Consider the following 15615-nt stretch of genomic DNA (forward strand, 5'->3'; position numbering starts at 1 on the left):
AGGTTGGTTAGGCTCAAAAACTACCTTTATAAACAGACTCGGCAAGGTCAATAGGAACAGTTCTCCGTTATTACTCTTCTCTTTGAAATAAACACAAACAGAACATATCTTAGAGCTGCAGGAAAACCTGAGTCCCTTCAAAACAAAGGTGATTATATGGAAAAAAATTATCTCTAAACTCATTCCATAGATTCCATTTATTAATAAGCACGTTGTGAAAATCTACATTTGTTCTAGGTTTCAAGTTTACAGAGGAGCATTTCACCATGGTGTTAGGATTTCCCACAACTACCCTCTGAGTTCTATGAAGTGAAGGAGGGAATCTGGCTCGTGTGACTCTACTCATAGTTTCCCTTTGGCCCATGTGAATGAGCTAGTAGATATTCTTGGGAGATTTTTTTGTTGCTGCTAATCTGCTCCTGGACTCTCCTAGGAAACTGAGGGAAACCTCCTAGAGAGATATATAAATCATTTAACAAAATATTTACAAGAAAAGTGGCCAGTTTTCTTCCCTGGAGTAGCAATCTGTAAAAATAAGTGCTACCGTTTAAAAAGTAGCGTACCCCTAGACCAATGTGGTGGTGAGAACCTGGCGATTCTCATCAAGTAACGGTGAGACACCACACGTTAGAGAACAGATGGAGCTTGGATTAGATCTGCCTCTTAAGGCGAAGTCAACTCTTATTTAGTTTAATTCTTTTTCAACGGAGTTACATACTGTCTACACTTGGCTTAAACTAACAGTTCTATTATGGACTACTTTCAATGTATTATGTAAATGGCCATGCATCAAAAGCCAATTTCCTTTAACAGTACATTTAAAAGATACATTTTAGGGTGCTAATGGACACTTTAACTTCAGTAACGGTGTTGGTAAGGAGCAAATTGCACTATTAGTCTTGGTAATAACACACTGGAACACACTGCATATATATGTATTATCCTAAGATAAAACTCTTCTCAGATTTTCATTACTTTTTATTATACACCAACTAGTTTATATTTTAGTTCTTTACAAAGAAAATGCTAAGAAAATTATATCCACATGTTATATGTTTTAAAATCATAATTCCAGATTTTTTTACATATAAGATGGAGTGGTCCAGCAGCTATGTCCACTGTCACAGACTTTAGTTCCATTCAATAATATGGCACATCCTGCAAAATTAACTAGCAACACACAAAAAATGTCTCAAATACAGTAAAAATGTACACACAATCAAGGTAATTTACAAGGACAAATAAGGAATGTAATTTAACTTGGCTGTGCTTCAGAAATTTAGGGTAAATAGCCTTAGTCAAGGCACAAAGGAGGAATAGGTGAGCACAGCTGTCTCTAGGAGTGGGCAAGGTATGTACAATCACATATGAGGTATGCATGCACGCAAAGAATTTAAAACTGCTCAGTCTTGCTACGGAAATTGAACTGAGTTAGGAAATGCGGTGGCTGCCCCCTACTATTCACCCTTGGATCAAGCCCACAATCTTACTTCATCATATAGAAAATAAAATTGGCAGGGGTCTCTAAAAGTAAATCACTATTTGGGTAAATGAAACAAAATGCTTCACCATCCCCAAATCTTGGCTGTGCCTCCTGGACTAGAAGCATTTTGTAGACAATGCTGTGTTTCACAAAACTGAAATGTCATTCAGGCGAAGGGACGAGACATTTTCCACAGACACTTTAGATTTCAAACTCTCAAATGGCCCTTACAGCTGAACCTTGTGTGTAAAAACAGTGAGGGTTCTAGGGATCCATGAGCAGCAAATGCCAATTTAAAGGGCACGGGGTCTCTTCGGGTTGATTTGCTTGCTGGCCTGTTCTTCTTCTTGTAGAGCTGCACGAAAAGATTTCACTTTATCTTGGAAAAAGAAAAGAATGGGAAGTAAGTATTAAGTTACATGCAATCGGGTATACGACTGTACGGGTCCTATCAAGTCAGCTCTCTATTTAAAATCTTAACACTTTTCTTTTTGTTCTTTGTTGTCCATAAGTACAATAAATACAATGTTCAACTATACCAACAGTCTCGTTATAAATTCTTGGAAATATCTGCTTTTTTCCTATTGTCAATAGGTTTCTGTTGTATGACACGTTTTACAGTGTTCGATTTTAATTTCCTTACATTCCTTTTGGACTGTAGACAGGCTATGTGTGAGTGTAAAATATGTACAGTCATGTCCAAAAGGAAAACTATAAATGGTATTAAACTGTAAAATAGACATCTCTCACTGTTAGAAAATTTGTTCCTGATTACTATTTTACCTTTTTTAAACTATGAATTTTAAAACGTAATTTGAATTTTTAAAAATATCATGTTTCCTTATCAGGGATTGTAAAAGGGGAGAGGGAAAAGAGATTACAAGATAATGCCTTTTTTGGTCTTAAAGTTCTGTCTTACCATCTACTATGTACTGTACTGATTCAGTCACTGAAGAACAAAAAATTGGTAATTAAACTGGCAGAGGCAAATATCAGCTATAAAGATGAGATACCTTCCTGTAACAGTATTTAGCAACCAGTGTGATTTTTGCCCTTCCTCCACTCCAGGGACATTTGATACTTTTTAGACGTTTCTCATTGTCAAAGCTGGAGTGGAGACCAGGATGCTGATAAGCTGCAATACATAGGACAGCAACCCTCAACAGAATATCCAACTTGAAATGTGTAATAGTGCAAAGGTAAAGGCCCTCTCAAGAAAAGATACAAATTTCTTTCCCTTTTTGGAACTACAGTGATGTTTTTTAAAGTTGGCTTTTCTAAAATTTGAAAAGGAATTTAAGGATTCTGGATCTGGTGGCTGCTAATATAATAACTCCCAAACTTCTTATATTAATACCAAAATTATTTTTGGATAGTAAATAATTTCTTTACTAAGGACTGAATAATACAATATCTAGATAGTGATTTCTGTTAAGTTACGGATATGCTGGATATACATGAATTCTGAGAAAATTAAGGAAAGGAAGTCAACTAAATTGAACACTACAGATTAACAGAAAAAATTAGAATACACAATGCTATATCTTCTGAATCAAATTTGCAAGTTATGGCAGATTAGAAAAATGATCAAAACACTTTAACTCAAGGTTTAAAAATGAAGAACATGAAACACACAAAAGTAAATTTTAGAAACCCTACATCTGCAAAAATAATTCTGAAATTGGGGAAATGGTCACTGCTGACTCCATGGGATATGATCTCAAATAACCAACTTCACAAAGAACCTGGCTTAAAAAATTAAGCAGCTTGTTTGGTGCTAAAAACTAGCAATTTCAATCCCACTTCCTCTTGCATTACATGTTCACACACAAATGATGACTCACATATAAATGGAGACAGCTAATTTGCCAACACCTAAGATATTAGCACATACAATAAGTGCATATCTGAAGGTGCAAATAAGTTAATTAAAAGGCCAAACATGATGTGGGTAAGCCACATACTTCCCTTCCTAAGCAAAGAAAGAATATATGTCTTGAAATCTTCCTTTTTGTCAAAACCAGTGTTCAAATGGAAAACATGACATAAGATGCACCAAGAGGAAGTGCAGATAGGAGACTATAGAAAGATGACTCTGAATGTTGGGAACTGCCCTGCCTGGTTTCAGAAGCTGTAACCCTCAAGGCTAAGGCTGAGTAAAAAGGCGCCTTGGGACCATTAGTCACTAAGCAGACAAACCTTATCCTCTCCTTTGCTCCCTTTATACTTCACCCAGCTTGGCCCTGGGCAGATGACTGTTAGCCAATGATGGGTAAGATTCCTCAAGGGATGGACAACCCAAGACAGGCATGGTCATGAAGGGGGCCATTAGGGAAGGACTTAGGGGACAATAGAAAAGGGGTGAGAGACTTTCACACTTCAGCTTTGTCATAGCCTGAATCCTCATTCCATCCTTCTTTGTAAGAAGTCTCCTCATATCTTGGCCATCTTTCCTCCCCAAGCAGATCATGTCTTGGTAGACTTATTCTCATCCTCAGTGGATGGGAGGGCTCTGTAGGAGGAGCACCCCCCCACACCTAGATTTAAATTTTGAAAAGCACTGACCTACTAAACTAAAAACATACATGAGCATATAAAATTGACAAATTGCTTGAAACAAAATGTCCCTCTGCAATCATCTTTTCAAAACACTGAAAGAAACAAGATGACCAGAGAGCACTTGAAATGATACTCCATGTTTCTATTTTAGAAAAACCAGAGTGTGCAGTGCCTCTATATACCTTTAAAATGATGTTACATGTTACCCACAATTTTCACTTAAGACGTCCTCTTGCAATATGAAATCCTCCCACTAAATACACACACACACACACACCAGATTTCAAACACTAAAATGAAAAAGAATTACCCCGCAGCTCTGTTAAAATGTCTATTTTTTGCTCAAGAATAGCTTCAAGTTGCGTAGCATATGAATCTACGTCATAGTCTACTTCTTCAGTCATTTCTAAGAGAGCCTTTTCATCTTCTAACCATCGAATAGATTCCTAAAAGGATAAAAATTCAATTAATCCAGTAAGCCTCATTTTAAGACAGACACCAATTTACAAATTTTACACATCAAACATACTCAAGATGGTATTTTCTAAAACATTAATAGCCATAAAACATCTTTACTTACAGAGTAAAATTAAATATTTCTAGATTCAAACACATATGATAGGCAATGCAAGATGACTTCATTTTTATACTTTTATGTGTGGGGGGGCAGGGGGGGAGCACAGGGTAGTGGATATGTCTCAAAACCTCAACAGCTATCCCTAAAACAGAAAGAATGGAAATAAGAAAGCTACTGAGCAATTTATCTGAAGTCTATGGCAGCCTAGAACTTGTAAATTATCTGAATTAACATCCATCTGGAGCATCACAGTGGTTGGGCCAAGAGGCACACCTAAATTCTGAACACTATTCAAAATTATTGTGACTATAAGGGACCAGTGGATAGTGGATCTTAGTGGAGTCAAATAAACCACTAAATAGTAGCTACTCACTATTCATAAATACTTCAAGGAAACTCCTCATGCTTAAATTATTTCACATATGTGGAATTTATGAATTTTCTAGCAATGTCTTGAATCATCTGAATTATTTAACGAGGTCAGATCACTCTGAATTAGAATTTTTGGACATGAAAAAGGATTACTGCCTAGCCTTTTAGGGTACATACAATTTAAATTTTCTAAACTAGACTATGTATCACTAGGCAGAGCTCATTAACCTAGCCATAGATATGTATTAGAAAACTACATGTGTTTCAATTAAAACACACCCACAGCCCAGTTTTCTTCCTTCAGCTATGTAATTTTTTCAAAACAAAACCTTAGTTTGAGAAATGGCAGATCACAGTTTGGAGGAATAATAAATGGAATTGTAAAAAGAATACTGGCTTGAAAGTCAGAACATACAGTTCTGCCAATAATCAAAAAACTTTAAAAATCCATCATAAAATGGCAGAGTTAGGAAATGGTCCTTATATGACACCCTGTTCTAAAAGGGCATAATTTTCTTAAAACTACAAGGGTCCTTTCTAGACTTAATCTAAACACAGTCCTCTAGAGTGATCCTCATAAGGGTTTTACTGAAATTGTAAGTTTTAATAATGTATATCCTATCCTAAAACAAAAAAATTGTTTCTTATATTTTTGAGCCCTTCAACCAGGTGTTTGAATGGCCTAGAGCTGAGAGACACACTAATAATAGTTTACAGAAGATTTCCTCAAAATCAGAGAAGGAATACAGGTCAGTAGGGAGAGAGTGAGTTACTGTTCACTCTTTTTCCTAGAAGGTATTTATAGTACTGTAGAAAGGCAGGGCTAGGGGTAGGGCTGGGGAGAGAAGCCAGCTATATAATCTCCTTAACAATGTCCACATGTTCTCCTCACTTTTCCTCTCTTCCTCACAGATACCATCCTCTGGGACGTTTTCTCATTCAAAGGGGCAGAGGGAGGGAAAAGACGGTCATACAGTAGAGGTGCTTCTAACAGGCTGAACACACAATGAAACGAGTATTGTACCGAAGGCCTTACTGCTTCGCCCTCATTCATCTGCCACAGACAGCTCAGTCAGAGCATGAAGTCTCCTGGCCCTAAAGCATTCTTCCTCTTCTGAAAAGACTGACACTTCCTCAACTGCTGATACCCTCTATTTTATTCAATACTTTATTTTTAGAGAGCAGGGAAGGGAGGGAGAAACATCCGTGTGAAAAACATGGGCGCGTTACCCCTCAGATACCACCACATGGGGATCTGGCCCACAATCCAGGTTATGTGCCTGGATTGTGCCTTTTAGACTAGGAATTATGCCTTTTAGACTAGGAATCGAATCGCTGACCCTTTCCTTTGTGGAATGACACCCAGCCAACGGAGCCTCTTCGGTCAAAGTGCTCCGAAACCCTTTAAAAGAACTTCTCCTTCCTCCTGTCCCGACATGAAGACACTCCAATATACTGACTTAATATGACAAAAAGGGATACTGGAGAGCAGAAGTTCAATCCTTCTATAAAATAAAAACAGACAACCGACAAAAGCAAATAAAATGGGAGAATGGTAGTAATTAAACTACATCTTTAAAGAAAGGTCACTGTAGCCACCATTCATTGTATTCAAAATGTGCCATGTCATATGCCCTAAAAATATACACCTGCATATATACAAACAAGTGTTTTTGTAGATTTGCATGGGAGTCCAAAAATTATGACAGTCTGTAATTAGTTTCTCTAAAGAAACATTTGGATGAAAGCTCCTGTCTTACTTTACCTGGAACACTGCCCTGTGATCTTCTACCACTTGTTCTTCCATTTCTACCATTTGTGAGACAGCTTCATGGAAAGTAAACAGTTGTGGAGAAACCTCTTCTTCCTTAAAATAAAAAAAGTTTTAAAATTAGGACAGTTAACATTTTAAATGTTATTTAAAAAGTAAATTTCCAATTTACATTCATTTACAAAAAATGTATTTACAAACTGAGCAAGCCTGAATGGTAAGGACTCCTAAAATATACTATGAAAGGCAAAGCCACAATCTCTTTTTATGAGCCAAAAATATTTAATGTAACATTCAAAAGGACAACCCAAAGTTAATCATATCAGTAAGTATTTCTCACTTAGTCCAAGCACATTATTAAAAATTACACCAAAAAAGCAATCTCTTTTGGAATAGTGAAACTTGTCAAAAATACCTTTATTGCTGACCTCAGTATTATTTAATTTTCACTAACAATGTAAGTCGTACATATGTTAAGTTTCTTTTCACCAGAAGAGATATGTTTTTCTAGACTGTAACTATCAAACTGGTGTTGTCAAGGTTTTAATTCTTATTAAATCTTTTAAATGTTTTTATTATTACAGTTGTCCCATTTCCCCCTTCACTTCCCCCCACCCTGCACACACACTCCCACCCACATTCCCCCCCCTTTAGTTCATGCGCATGTGTCATACTTATAGGTTCTTTAGCTTCTATATTTCCCATAGTATTCCTGCCCTCTCCCCTGTCTATTTCCTACCGACCATCTATGCTACTTATTCTCTGTACTTTTCCCCCCTCTCTGCTCCTCCCACTCCCCTGCTGATTACCCTTTATGTGATCTCCATTTCTGTGGTTCTGTTCCTGTTCTATTGTCTGCTTAGATTTTGTTTTAGTTTTAGGTGTGGTTGTTTTTTTTTATTTTTTTAAATATTTTATTCATTTATCTTTAGAGGGGAAGGGAAGAAGAGAGGGAAATATCAATGTATGGTTGCCTGTCCTGTGTCCCCCACTGGGAACTGGCCTGCAACCCAGGCATGTGCCCTGACTGGGAATCAAACCGCGATTGTGTGGTTCGAAGGCCCGCACTCAATCCACTGAGCTACGCCGGCCAGGGTTAGGTGGGGTTGTTAATAGTTGTGAGTTTGCTGTCATGTTACTGTACGTGTGTTTTATCTTCTTTTTCTTAGATAAGTCCCTTTAACATTTCATATAAGAAGGGCTGGGTGATGATGAACTCCTTGAACTTGACCTTATCTGAGAAGCACTTTATCTGCCCTTCCATTCTAAATGAAAGCTTTGCTGGATAGAGCAATCTTGGATGTAGGTTCTTGCCTTTCATGTCTTGGAATATTTCTTTCCAGCCCCTTCTTGTCTGCAAGGTCTCTTTTGAGAAATCAGCAGACACTGTGTTGGGAACTCCTTTGTAGGTGACTGTCCCCTTATCTCTTGCTGCTTCTAGAATTCTCTCCTTCATTTTAATTTTGGGTAATGTAATTATGATGTGCCTTGGCATGTTCCTCTTTGGGTTCACCTTCTTTGGGACTCTCTGAGCTTCCTAGCCTTCTTGAAAGTCTATTTCCTTTGCCAGATTGGGGAAGTTCTCTTTCATTATTTTTTCAAATAAGTTTTCAATTTGTTGCTCTTCCTCTTCTTCTTCTGGCACCACTATAATGCAGCTGTTGGAACATTTAAAGACATCTGGAGGTTCCTAAGCCTCTCCTCATTTTTTTGAATTATTGTTTCTTCATTCTTTTCTGGTTGAATGTTTCTTTCTTCCTTCTGGTTCACACCATTGATCTGAGTTCCAGTTTCCTTCCCATCACTGTTGGTTCCCTGTACATTTCGCTTTATTTCACTTAGTGTAGCCTTCATTTTTTCATCTAATTTGCGACCAAACCCAACCAATTCTGTAAGCATACCGATTACCAGAGTTTTGAACTATGCATCTGATAGGTTGGCTATCTATTTATCACTTAGTGGTTTTTTTCTGGAGCTTTAATTTGTTCTTTCATTTGGGCCATTTTTTGGGTCTTGTTGCTCCTGTTACGTAGTGAGGGGCAGAGCCTTAGGTGTTCACCAGGGTGAGTCGGCCCAGTTGCTGTGTTGTGACTCTGTATGTAGGGGTGGGGTCTGAGAGTGAACAATGATGCTTGCTTGGCTCTCTGCCAGATTTCAGTCACTCCCCAAACTTCCCCCAAGCAAAGTGAGCCCTTCTGGTGCTGATTCCCAGGTGGGTGGGTCTCCAGCAAACTCTCCAGTGAGGCTGGTAATCTTCCCTGGCACCACAACCCCCACAGATGTTTTCAATTGGTGTTTAGAGGCTTTATTTGCCCTCGCTGGGTTGTTTGGTCTGTCTTGCTCCCCAGTTGTGCCAGGTCTATCTGCGTGCGAATGTGGGACCGCCCGGTCAAGCAGCCGCCTTGTGTGCTGTTCCCCTCCACAATCTGCCACCTCCCTGGGTCCACCACCTGCTCTGCCTTGCACGCCCTGGGTCCGCCAGCCACCGCTTGTCTGCGACCAGCCACCTGACTCCACCCCTCCTACTGCTCTGGATGAATGTTTCTTCTTTAACTCCTTGGTTGTGGGACTTCTGTACAGTTCAATTTTCTGTTGGTACTGGTTGTTTTTGTTTCTAAATTGTTGTTGTCCTTACTTTGGTTGTGTACAGTGTGTCTGCCTAGGCCTCCATCTTGGCCAAAAGTCTCTAATTCTTACTAAATCTTAATTTCTAATTTTGTTTTACTCTCACATTAGCCTTAAGTGATGTTACTGCATTTGTTCATTTTCTAAATTTTAAATTACAGTTGGCATTCAGTATTATTCTATATTAGTTTCAGGTGTACAGAATAGTGTTCAATTTTATAATTTATAAAGTGATTCCCCCAAGTAATTTTAGTACCCACCTGGTACCATACATAGTTATTACAATATTATTGACTACATTCTCTATGCTGGACTTACATCCCATGACTATTTTGGAACTACCAATTTGTACCTCTTAATCTCTTCATCTTTTTCACTACCCACCAAATCCTCTCCAGTCTGGCAACCCTCAGTTTGTTCTCAGTGTCTATGAGTCTGTTTTGTTTGCTTGTTCCTTAGATTCCAAACAATAAGTGAAATTATGTGATATTTGTCTTTCTCTGTTTGGCTTATTTCACTTAGCACAATACCCTCTAGCTCCATCTGTGTTGTCACAAATGGTAAGATACCATTCTTTTTATGGCCAAGTAATATTCCATTGTACTTATAAACCATATCTTTTTAATCCAGTCATCTGTTGATGCATATTTTTCTTGCTTCCGTATCATGGCTATTGTAAATAACACTGCAGTGAACACAGGAGTACATGTATCTTTCTGAATCAGTGTTCTGCATGTCTTAGAATATATACCCAAAAGTGGAATTGCTGTGTTGTAAGGTAGCTCTATTTTAAGTTTTTCTGAGGAACTTCTATAATGTTTTCCATAGTAGTTGCACCAATTTGCAATCCAACCAACAATGCACAGGGCTTCCCTTTTCTCCACATCCTTGCCAACACTTGCTGTTTGCCAATTTTTTCATGACAGCCATTCTGAGGTGATATTTCATTGTGGTTTTAATTTGCATTTCTCTGATGATTAGTGACACTGAACATCTTCTCAATTATCTATTGGCCATCTTCATGTTCTCTATGAAGAAATGTCTATTAAGGTACTCCGACCATTTTTCAATTCATTTTTCTGTTGAGCTGCATTTTTATACACCAATAATGAACTGTAAATCATGCATTAGGGTACTGGATTACCTCTATAGCCCAGCTCTGGGCCAGTGGCTCATCTGCAGCAAAACTAAAGCACGTGCTCACAGAAATGGAGTGGGCATGGCAGGTGGGTGCCTTTTGCTGTGGCAGCATCATGAGCATCTGTCCACATGCTGCAGGCACTAGTGTCATTATCCCAATATTTCAGCACCTGTTCTCATTAATGCTCTGCCTTGTGGATCAGCTCAGAGTCAGCTGCCCCAGGCATTCAGACTCACTCCCTCTGGGCTCCAGCACCAGGGCAGCATAGCTTGAAGGGCACCAGTGGCTCATGGGAAGGAACTCAAGTGTTTGCCTTTAAGGCAAGAGCTGGGGGACAGATTCCTTCCAGACAGAAAGGTGGGCATAAGCCATTGTCCCTTTTCTGAGACTAAATTTCACTATATAATTTGTTTTTACAGAAATTTTAATGGACAATTCACTACTTTACTTCATCAACAAAAAACCCACATACTTATACAACATACTCGTATTTTGTTCCTCCATCAAGTCAAAACATCTCTGGCCTTGCTTTCTTTTTGGACCATCTTTCCCAAGTCCAATGTTTGTAATTTGTGCAAAATACTGCTTCAACTTACTCCATATTGTTTTATGGAGTAGAAAAAGCAACATTTTAAAACTAAAATACATGACGATAAAAATATATACATATTTTGGTTAAATAATATAAGTAGATATTTGATTCATTCATCAGCAAGCTATCAACCCTAAAAGTCTATATAGTCAAGGTGGCAAAGAAGTTTTCATCTTTTCTTTGGGAAAAGAGGCATCTGGTTTTTTGTTTTATTTTTCAATCGGGATATGCAAGCATTATATTTTCATATTCTCTCTCTCTGATAAACACACACTCAAACCACCTTTACTCTTTGTATCTACCCACCTTCCCCACCCAAGCCCAGTGCCTTCTTTCTTTCTTTTGCTTTAAGATATTATGCAAGTTTGTAATACTTCTATGCAGACAACTCAGAATACTTTTTTGTCTATACAATTAATTCTAGAATTCTAGTGCACCTGATTATCCTCCTCTAGCTTACCTATATTAGTTTTGTCTCTAGGGCATGTCTTAGGCTCTACCCCATCTTAATCCACCTTGTTAGATTTAATATGGCAATCAGAATGTATCCACTAATATCAATACTTAACTAAAGGCTAATGCTGAGTCATCTCAAGACACTTCCCAGGGGATGGCAAAGTTGAAAGAAATCCACACGCTCTCAAATATGGAGGAGGCTACAAGAACTCATGATGTCATGCTGAAAGCCTCTGAATTAGTTCTGGTCTAGTTAACCTCTTCAAATTAAGGTCTTGCAGATTCGAGAAATAGAAAAGATCTGCTGTACAGAGTATCTTGTCTTGTTTTAGTTTTCCATATTCTATATCAGGTACAATGCAGGGTTGGCATAAAGGATTTTATAAATAACTACAGTCTCCTTCAAAACTTTTGGGGATGGGGTACAGACTAAGGCCAGGATTGTCATTTTTAGTTCTTCATGTTCTATGGTCCAAAGTTTAGAACTCTTACTTTAAACCAGGTTTTTCAATTTCAACACTGCTGACATTTGGGGTGAAAGAAGGTTTTCTTGTGCATTGTATGATATAGTAACATCCCTGGCTTCTACTACCTTCTAGTTTTGGCTGTCACCCAGCTATGATAAACAAAAATGTCTTATACATTTTTTTACCAGGAGGCCAAGTCACTCTGTTTGAGAACTGCTGCATTAAGCCCTGCTTTACTAGTAGAGAGTAATTTGGAACATGATAATAGAATATGTCCATCCATTACTCTATAGTATTATGGACTTTAATACCTGCTAGAAATACTAAAAAATAATTATACTATTCCCAAAGAATATAGAGGTGGGCAAAAGTTGATGTGCAGTTGTAAGTGAAATGCAGTTTATTCTTGTATTTTTATTAATTATTGTATTATTTTCCATACAAACTATAAATCTACTTTTGCCCATCCTTTGTATTTCATTGCAGCTAGCAATAAATGTAGTTGATGTAAGCTTTAGCCCGGAAATACACAGAGACACAGGTTTCAAACCTGCCTAGCCTCAGCACTTACTACTTGTAAGTCAAGTTACTTAACCTTTTAGAAAGTCAGTTAAAAAGCAAGGATAATTACAGTACCTACCACGTCAAGTTGTGATTATGTAAGATAATAACAGAAATGTTTAGCAAATACGTCATGTAGTAAGCAACAAATAAATGCTACCTTTTATCATTATGAGAAAAAGCCACTATATAATTTAGTCAGAAATGAATAATACAGAATGATATATATTATATGTTTTAAGAACAAAGTTAAACAACTACTCTCATATACAGAACTTTTACACCTTACTGTATGGAACCACTCAACATAGTAATTATGTGAAAATGTGTATTATTTATGTCTATTTCTTTACATGCTTGCCCTTATGTTGTGGGCACGTATTTTATTATTATTTTTTGAGTACCTGAGGAATAAAACTTTTAAATTTTTAAGTGACACTAGACACTTCAAATATATAGAAAGCAGTCAGATTTAACAAATAATAGAATTTTGCCACATTTGATTTTTTTTTTAAGGTTTTATTTATTTTTTAGAGAGAGTGGAAGGGAGGAAGAGAGAGAGAGAAACATCAATGTGTGCTTGCCTCTCACATGGCCCCCACTGGGGACCTGGACCACAACCCAGGCATGTGGCCTGACTGCAAATTGAACCAGTGACCCTTTGGTTTGCAGGCTGGTGCTCAATCCACTGAGTCACACCAGCCAGGGAAGTCATGCATGTTTTTAATACATATGCATGCATCTGTATTTAAATTTTGTTAATTTTGCAGTTAATTTTGTTTTTAAGCTTTATATATGTTATAGTGTATGTAAAGTTTTTAAATGTTTTCCCCCTACATTACTCTAAAAATACCTAAATTTTAGTATCAGTGTAAAATCTGAGAAAAAGAAGGTTTAGATCAGGGGTCATCAAACTTTCTTAAAAGGCCAGATAGTACATATTTTGAGCTTTTGAGCTATATGGTTTTTGCCACTTCTGTTGTGGTAAGAAAGCAGCCAGTCCATAAATGAATGAGCACACCCATGTTTCAATAAAACTTTATTTGTAAAAACACATGGCTGACTCATAGTCTGTAAAACCACACCTTGGAGGTACTGCAGCTTCAGTTCCAAACCATTTCAATAAAGTGAGACCTAATTGTTTTGCTACTGGAAGGTCTTGCCTTCAATTTGTCAAAAAATGCAACATCTGAGAAGTGCAAGAAAGTAAAGCAGAATAAAATAAGGTATGCCTATAGTTTGGTGACCCCTGATTTAGATGACAGATTTCATTATCCAGTTCTGTTACTGATGAAACGAAGTAAGATTAGATAATTACACCTACGAAGTCACTCACATTTTGTTCACAAAGAAGTTTCAGATCATCTCTCTGAGGGGAGCTCCCCACTCCCCACTGTGCCTCTAAATCATCAATCTGATTTGGTGGATGGTGCATGATTGGACGGACATCACCAGCAGCAGTGGGGTCCACAGTCAATTCTTTCACCCTATAAACACATAAGAAGTACCTTCAGTTAACACACACTTAGGCAGAGTAACAAGAGTATAGACACCTTTCCAATATAAAGGCAATTCAATTAACATATTAAGATTGATGATGTCAACTTTCCAGATAAAATTTACCTGAAATCTTTCAACATTAAAGATATATTTAGCTGTATAACTTTACATATTTATTTAGATAACTTTACAATTACTTCAAATATAATTATTATACATAAGTGAGACTTATAAAGAATGTAGACTCAGTATTCCAAAGTAAATAAGAGATTGCTGTTGAAATTAAACTATATGAACAGAAAATGCTAACAATAGCACTTAGATTAATAAATGAATCATTGCCAAAATCAGAGAATTTAATCCATTTTGCAGATTTTTGGTAGTTCTAATGCTCAATTTAAATAGCTACATGTGAAATAATCTTATTTAATGTATAAAGATTATAAAATGTAAATTAGTTCCATCATTTAAAAAGTGCTTACCTATTATACTAAATGTAAAAATTTGGGAAATGTACATTTTCTAAGTCAAAAAGATCCTTGTTATTTCCTTGCAGATAAGGAAATTTATAATAGCATACAGAATAAAGGTACACTTTTCATTTTAAAGGAGAATTTATCTTTCAATGGTAAATTTGCAGAGATGACATCATCGTTAATAATATGAGGAAAAATAGAAAGCCTGAATTCCAAATCAACATTTTAAAGCAAATAAATTAATAAAGTACACAAAAATAAAGATCATGCAGTACAACCATCACCTGCCAAACAAAACGAAAAATGAAAAATAAAATGGTTCACGACAAAAAAATGTACATGAAATATTTATACACAGCGCAATTCAAATGAAGCTATTATAATAAATATCTTATGTACAGAATGAACTAGACCTGGTAATCGAAGGAGAAAAGTCGTCATACTCATAAGAAGGAGAGAGATCAGGGCGACTGCCACTACCCTGTGAGAAGGGAATGTCTGATGGACTAATTCCAAACTCCTTTACTCTGCAGCATCAAAACAGTAACAAATTAAAAGAAAATGCTCTTGTAAAGACAGCAATGCATATTTCAAATTTTCATTTAGTACTCTGTTTAGCAAAGGATATTAACATTGTTGTAACCTAATGTGTTAGGGTATTTTTAAAATAATCCATTTTGACATTAAAAAACCCCTCTGTCCTATTGATTCCCTACTATACAGTCCTTCCTTTCACCTTTCCTCATGATCCTTCCTAAAAATTTAGACCCTCACCTAAATTTAAAATGGCCCTTATTTAACTCCATGACCACTCAATCTAATTTCCTTGTGCAATCAATAGCATGGCTTATTAGCATTAATAAGTCCTCAACATTCTTGCAGTATTTTCAAACTGAACACAAGACAACTAAGTTCTAATGGCACACACTGTCTGTAACAATTAGTTTCTTTTTTGTGTGCATATGAAACATCCTAGGTACCAATAGAGAAAATGGTCATTCTATTAATTTTGTGTTTGGTGATTCAGATGAAAAC

The 15615-nt window shown here is 36.9% G+C and overlaps 1 protein-coding gene across 3 annotated transcripts in view; it reads right to left on the minus strand.

Moving 5' to 3' along the window:
- Positions 1 to 178: 178 nt before the first annotated feature.
- Positions 179 to 15615, minus strand: part of KIF2A (kinesin family member 2A) — a 71331-nt gene continuing 55894 nt past the window's right edge. Inside the window, exons 17-21 of one of the 3 annotated variants that reach the window (XM_037062885.1) lie at positions 14994 to 15107; positions 13941 to 14091; positions 6757 to 6858; positions 4353 to 4488; positions 179 to 1862 (exon numbers count right to left, since the gene is read on the minus strand). In XM_037062885.1, the coding sequence (XP_036918780.1) occupies positions 1777 to 1862; positions 4353 to 4488; positions 6757 to 6858; positions 13941 to 14091; positions 14994 to 15107 (589 nt within the window). In that variant the 3' untranslated portion in view covers positions 179 to 1776. The remainder of the gene's footprint in view (positions 1863 to 4352; positions 4489 to 6756; positions 6859 to 13940; positions 14092 to 14993; positions 15108 to 15615) is intronic. The other 2 variants (XM_037062882.1, XM_037062883.1) reach the window with 2 other exon arrangements.

The sequence above is a fragment of the Sturnira hondurensis genome, unplaced genomic scaffold (assembly GCF_014824575.4).
Source record: "Sturnira hondurensis isolate 20B ecotype Veracruz unplaced genomic scaffold, ASM1482457v3 Scaffold0014384, whole genome shotgun sequence".
NCBI lineage: Eukaryota > Metazoa > Chordata > Mammalia > Chiroptera > Phyllostomidae > Sturnira > Sturnira hondurensis.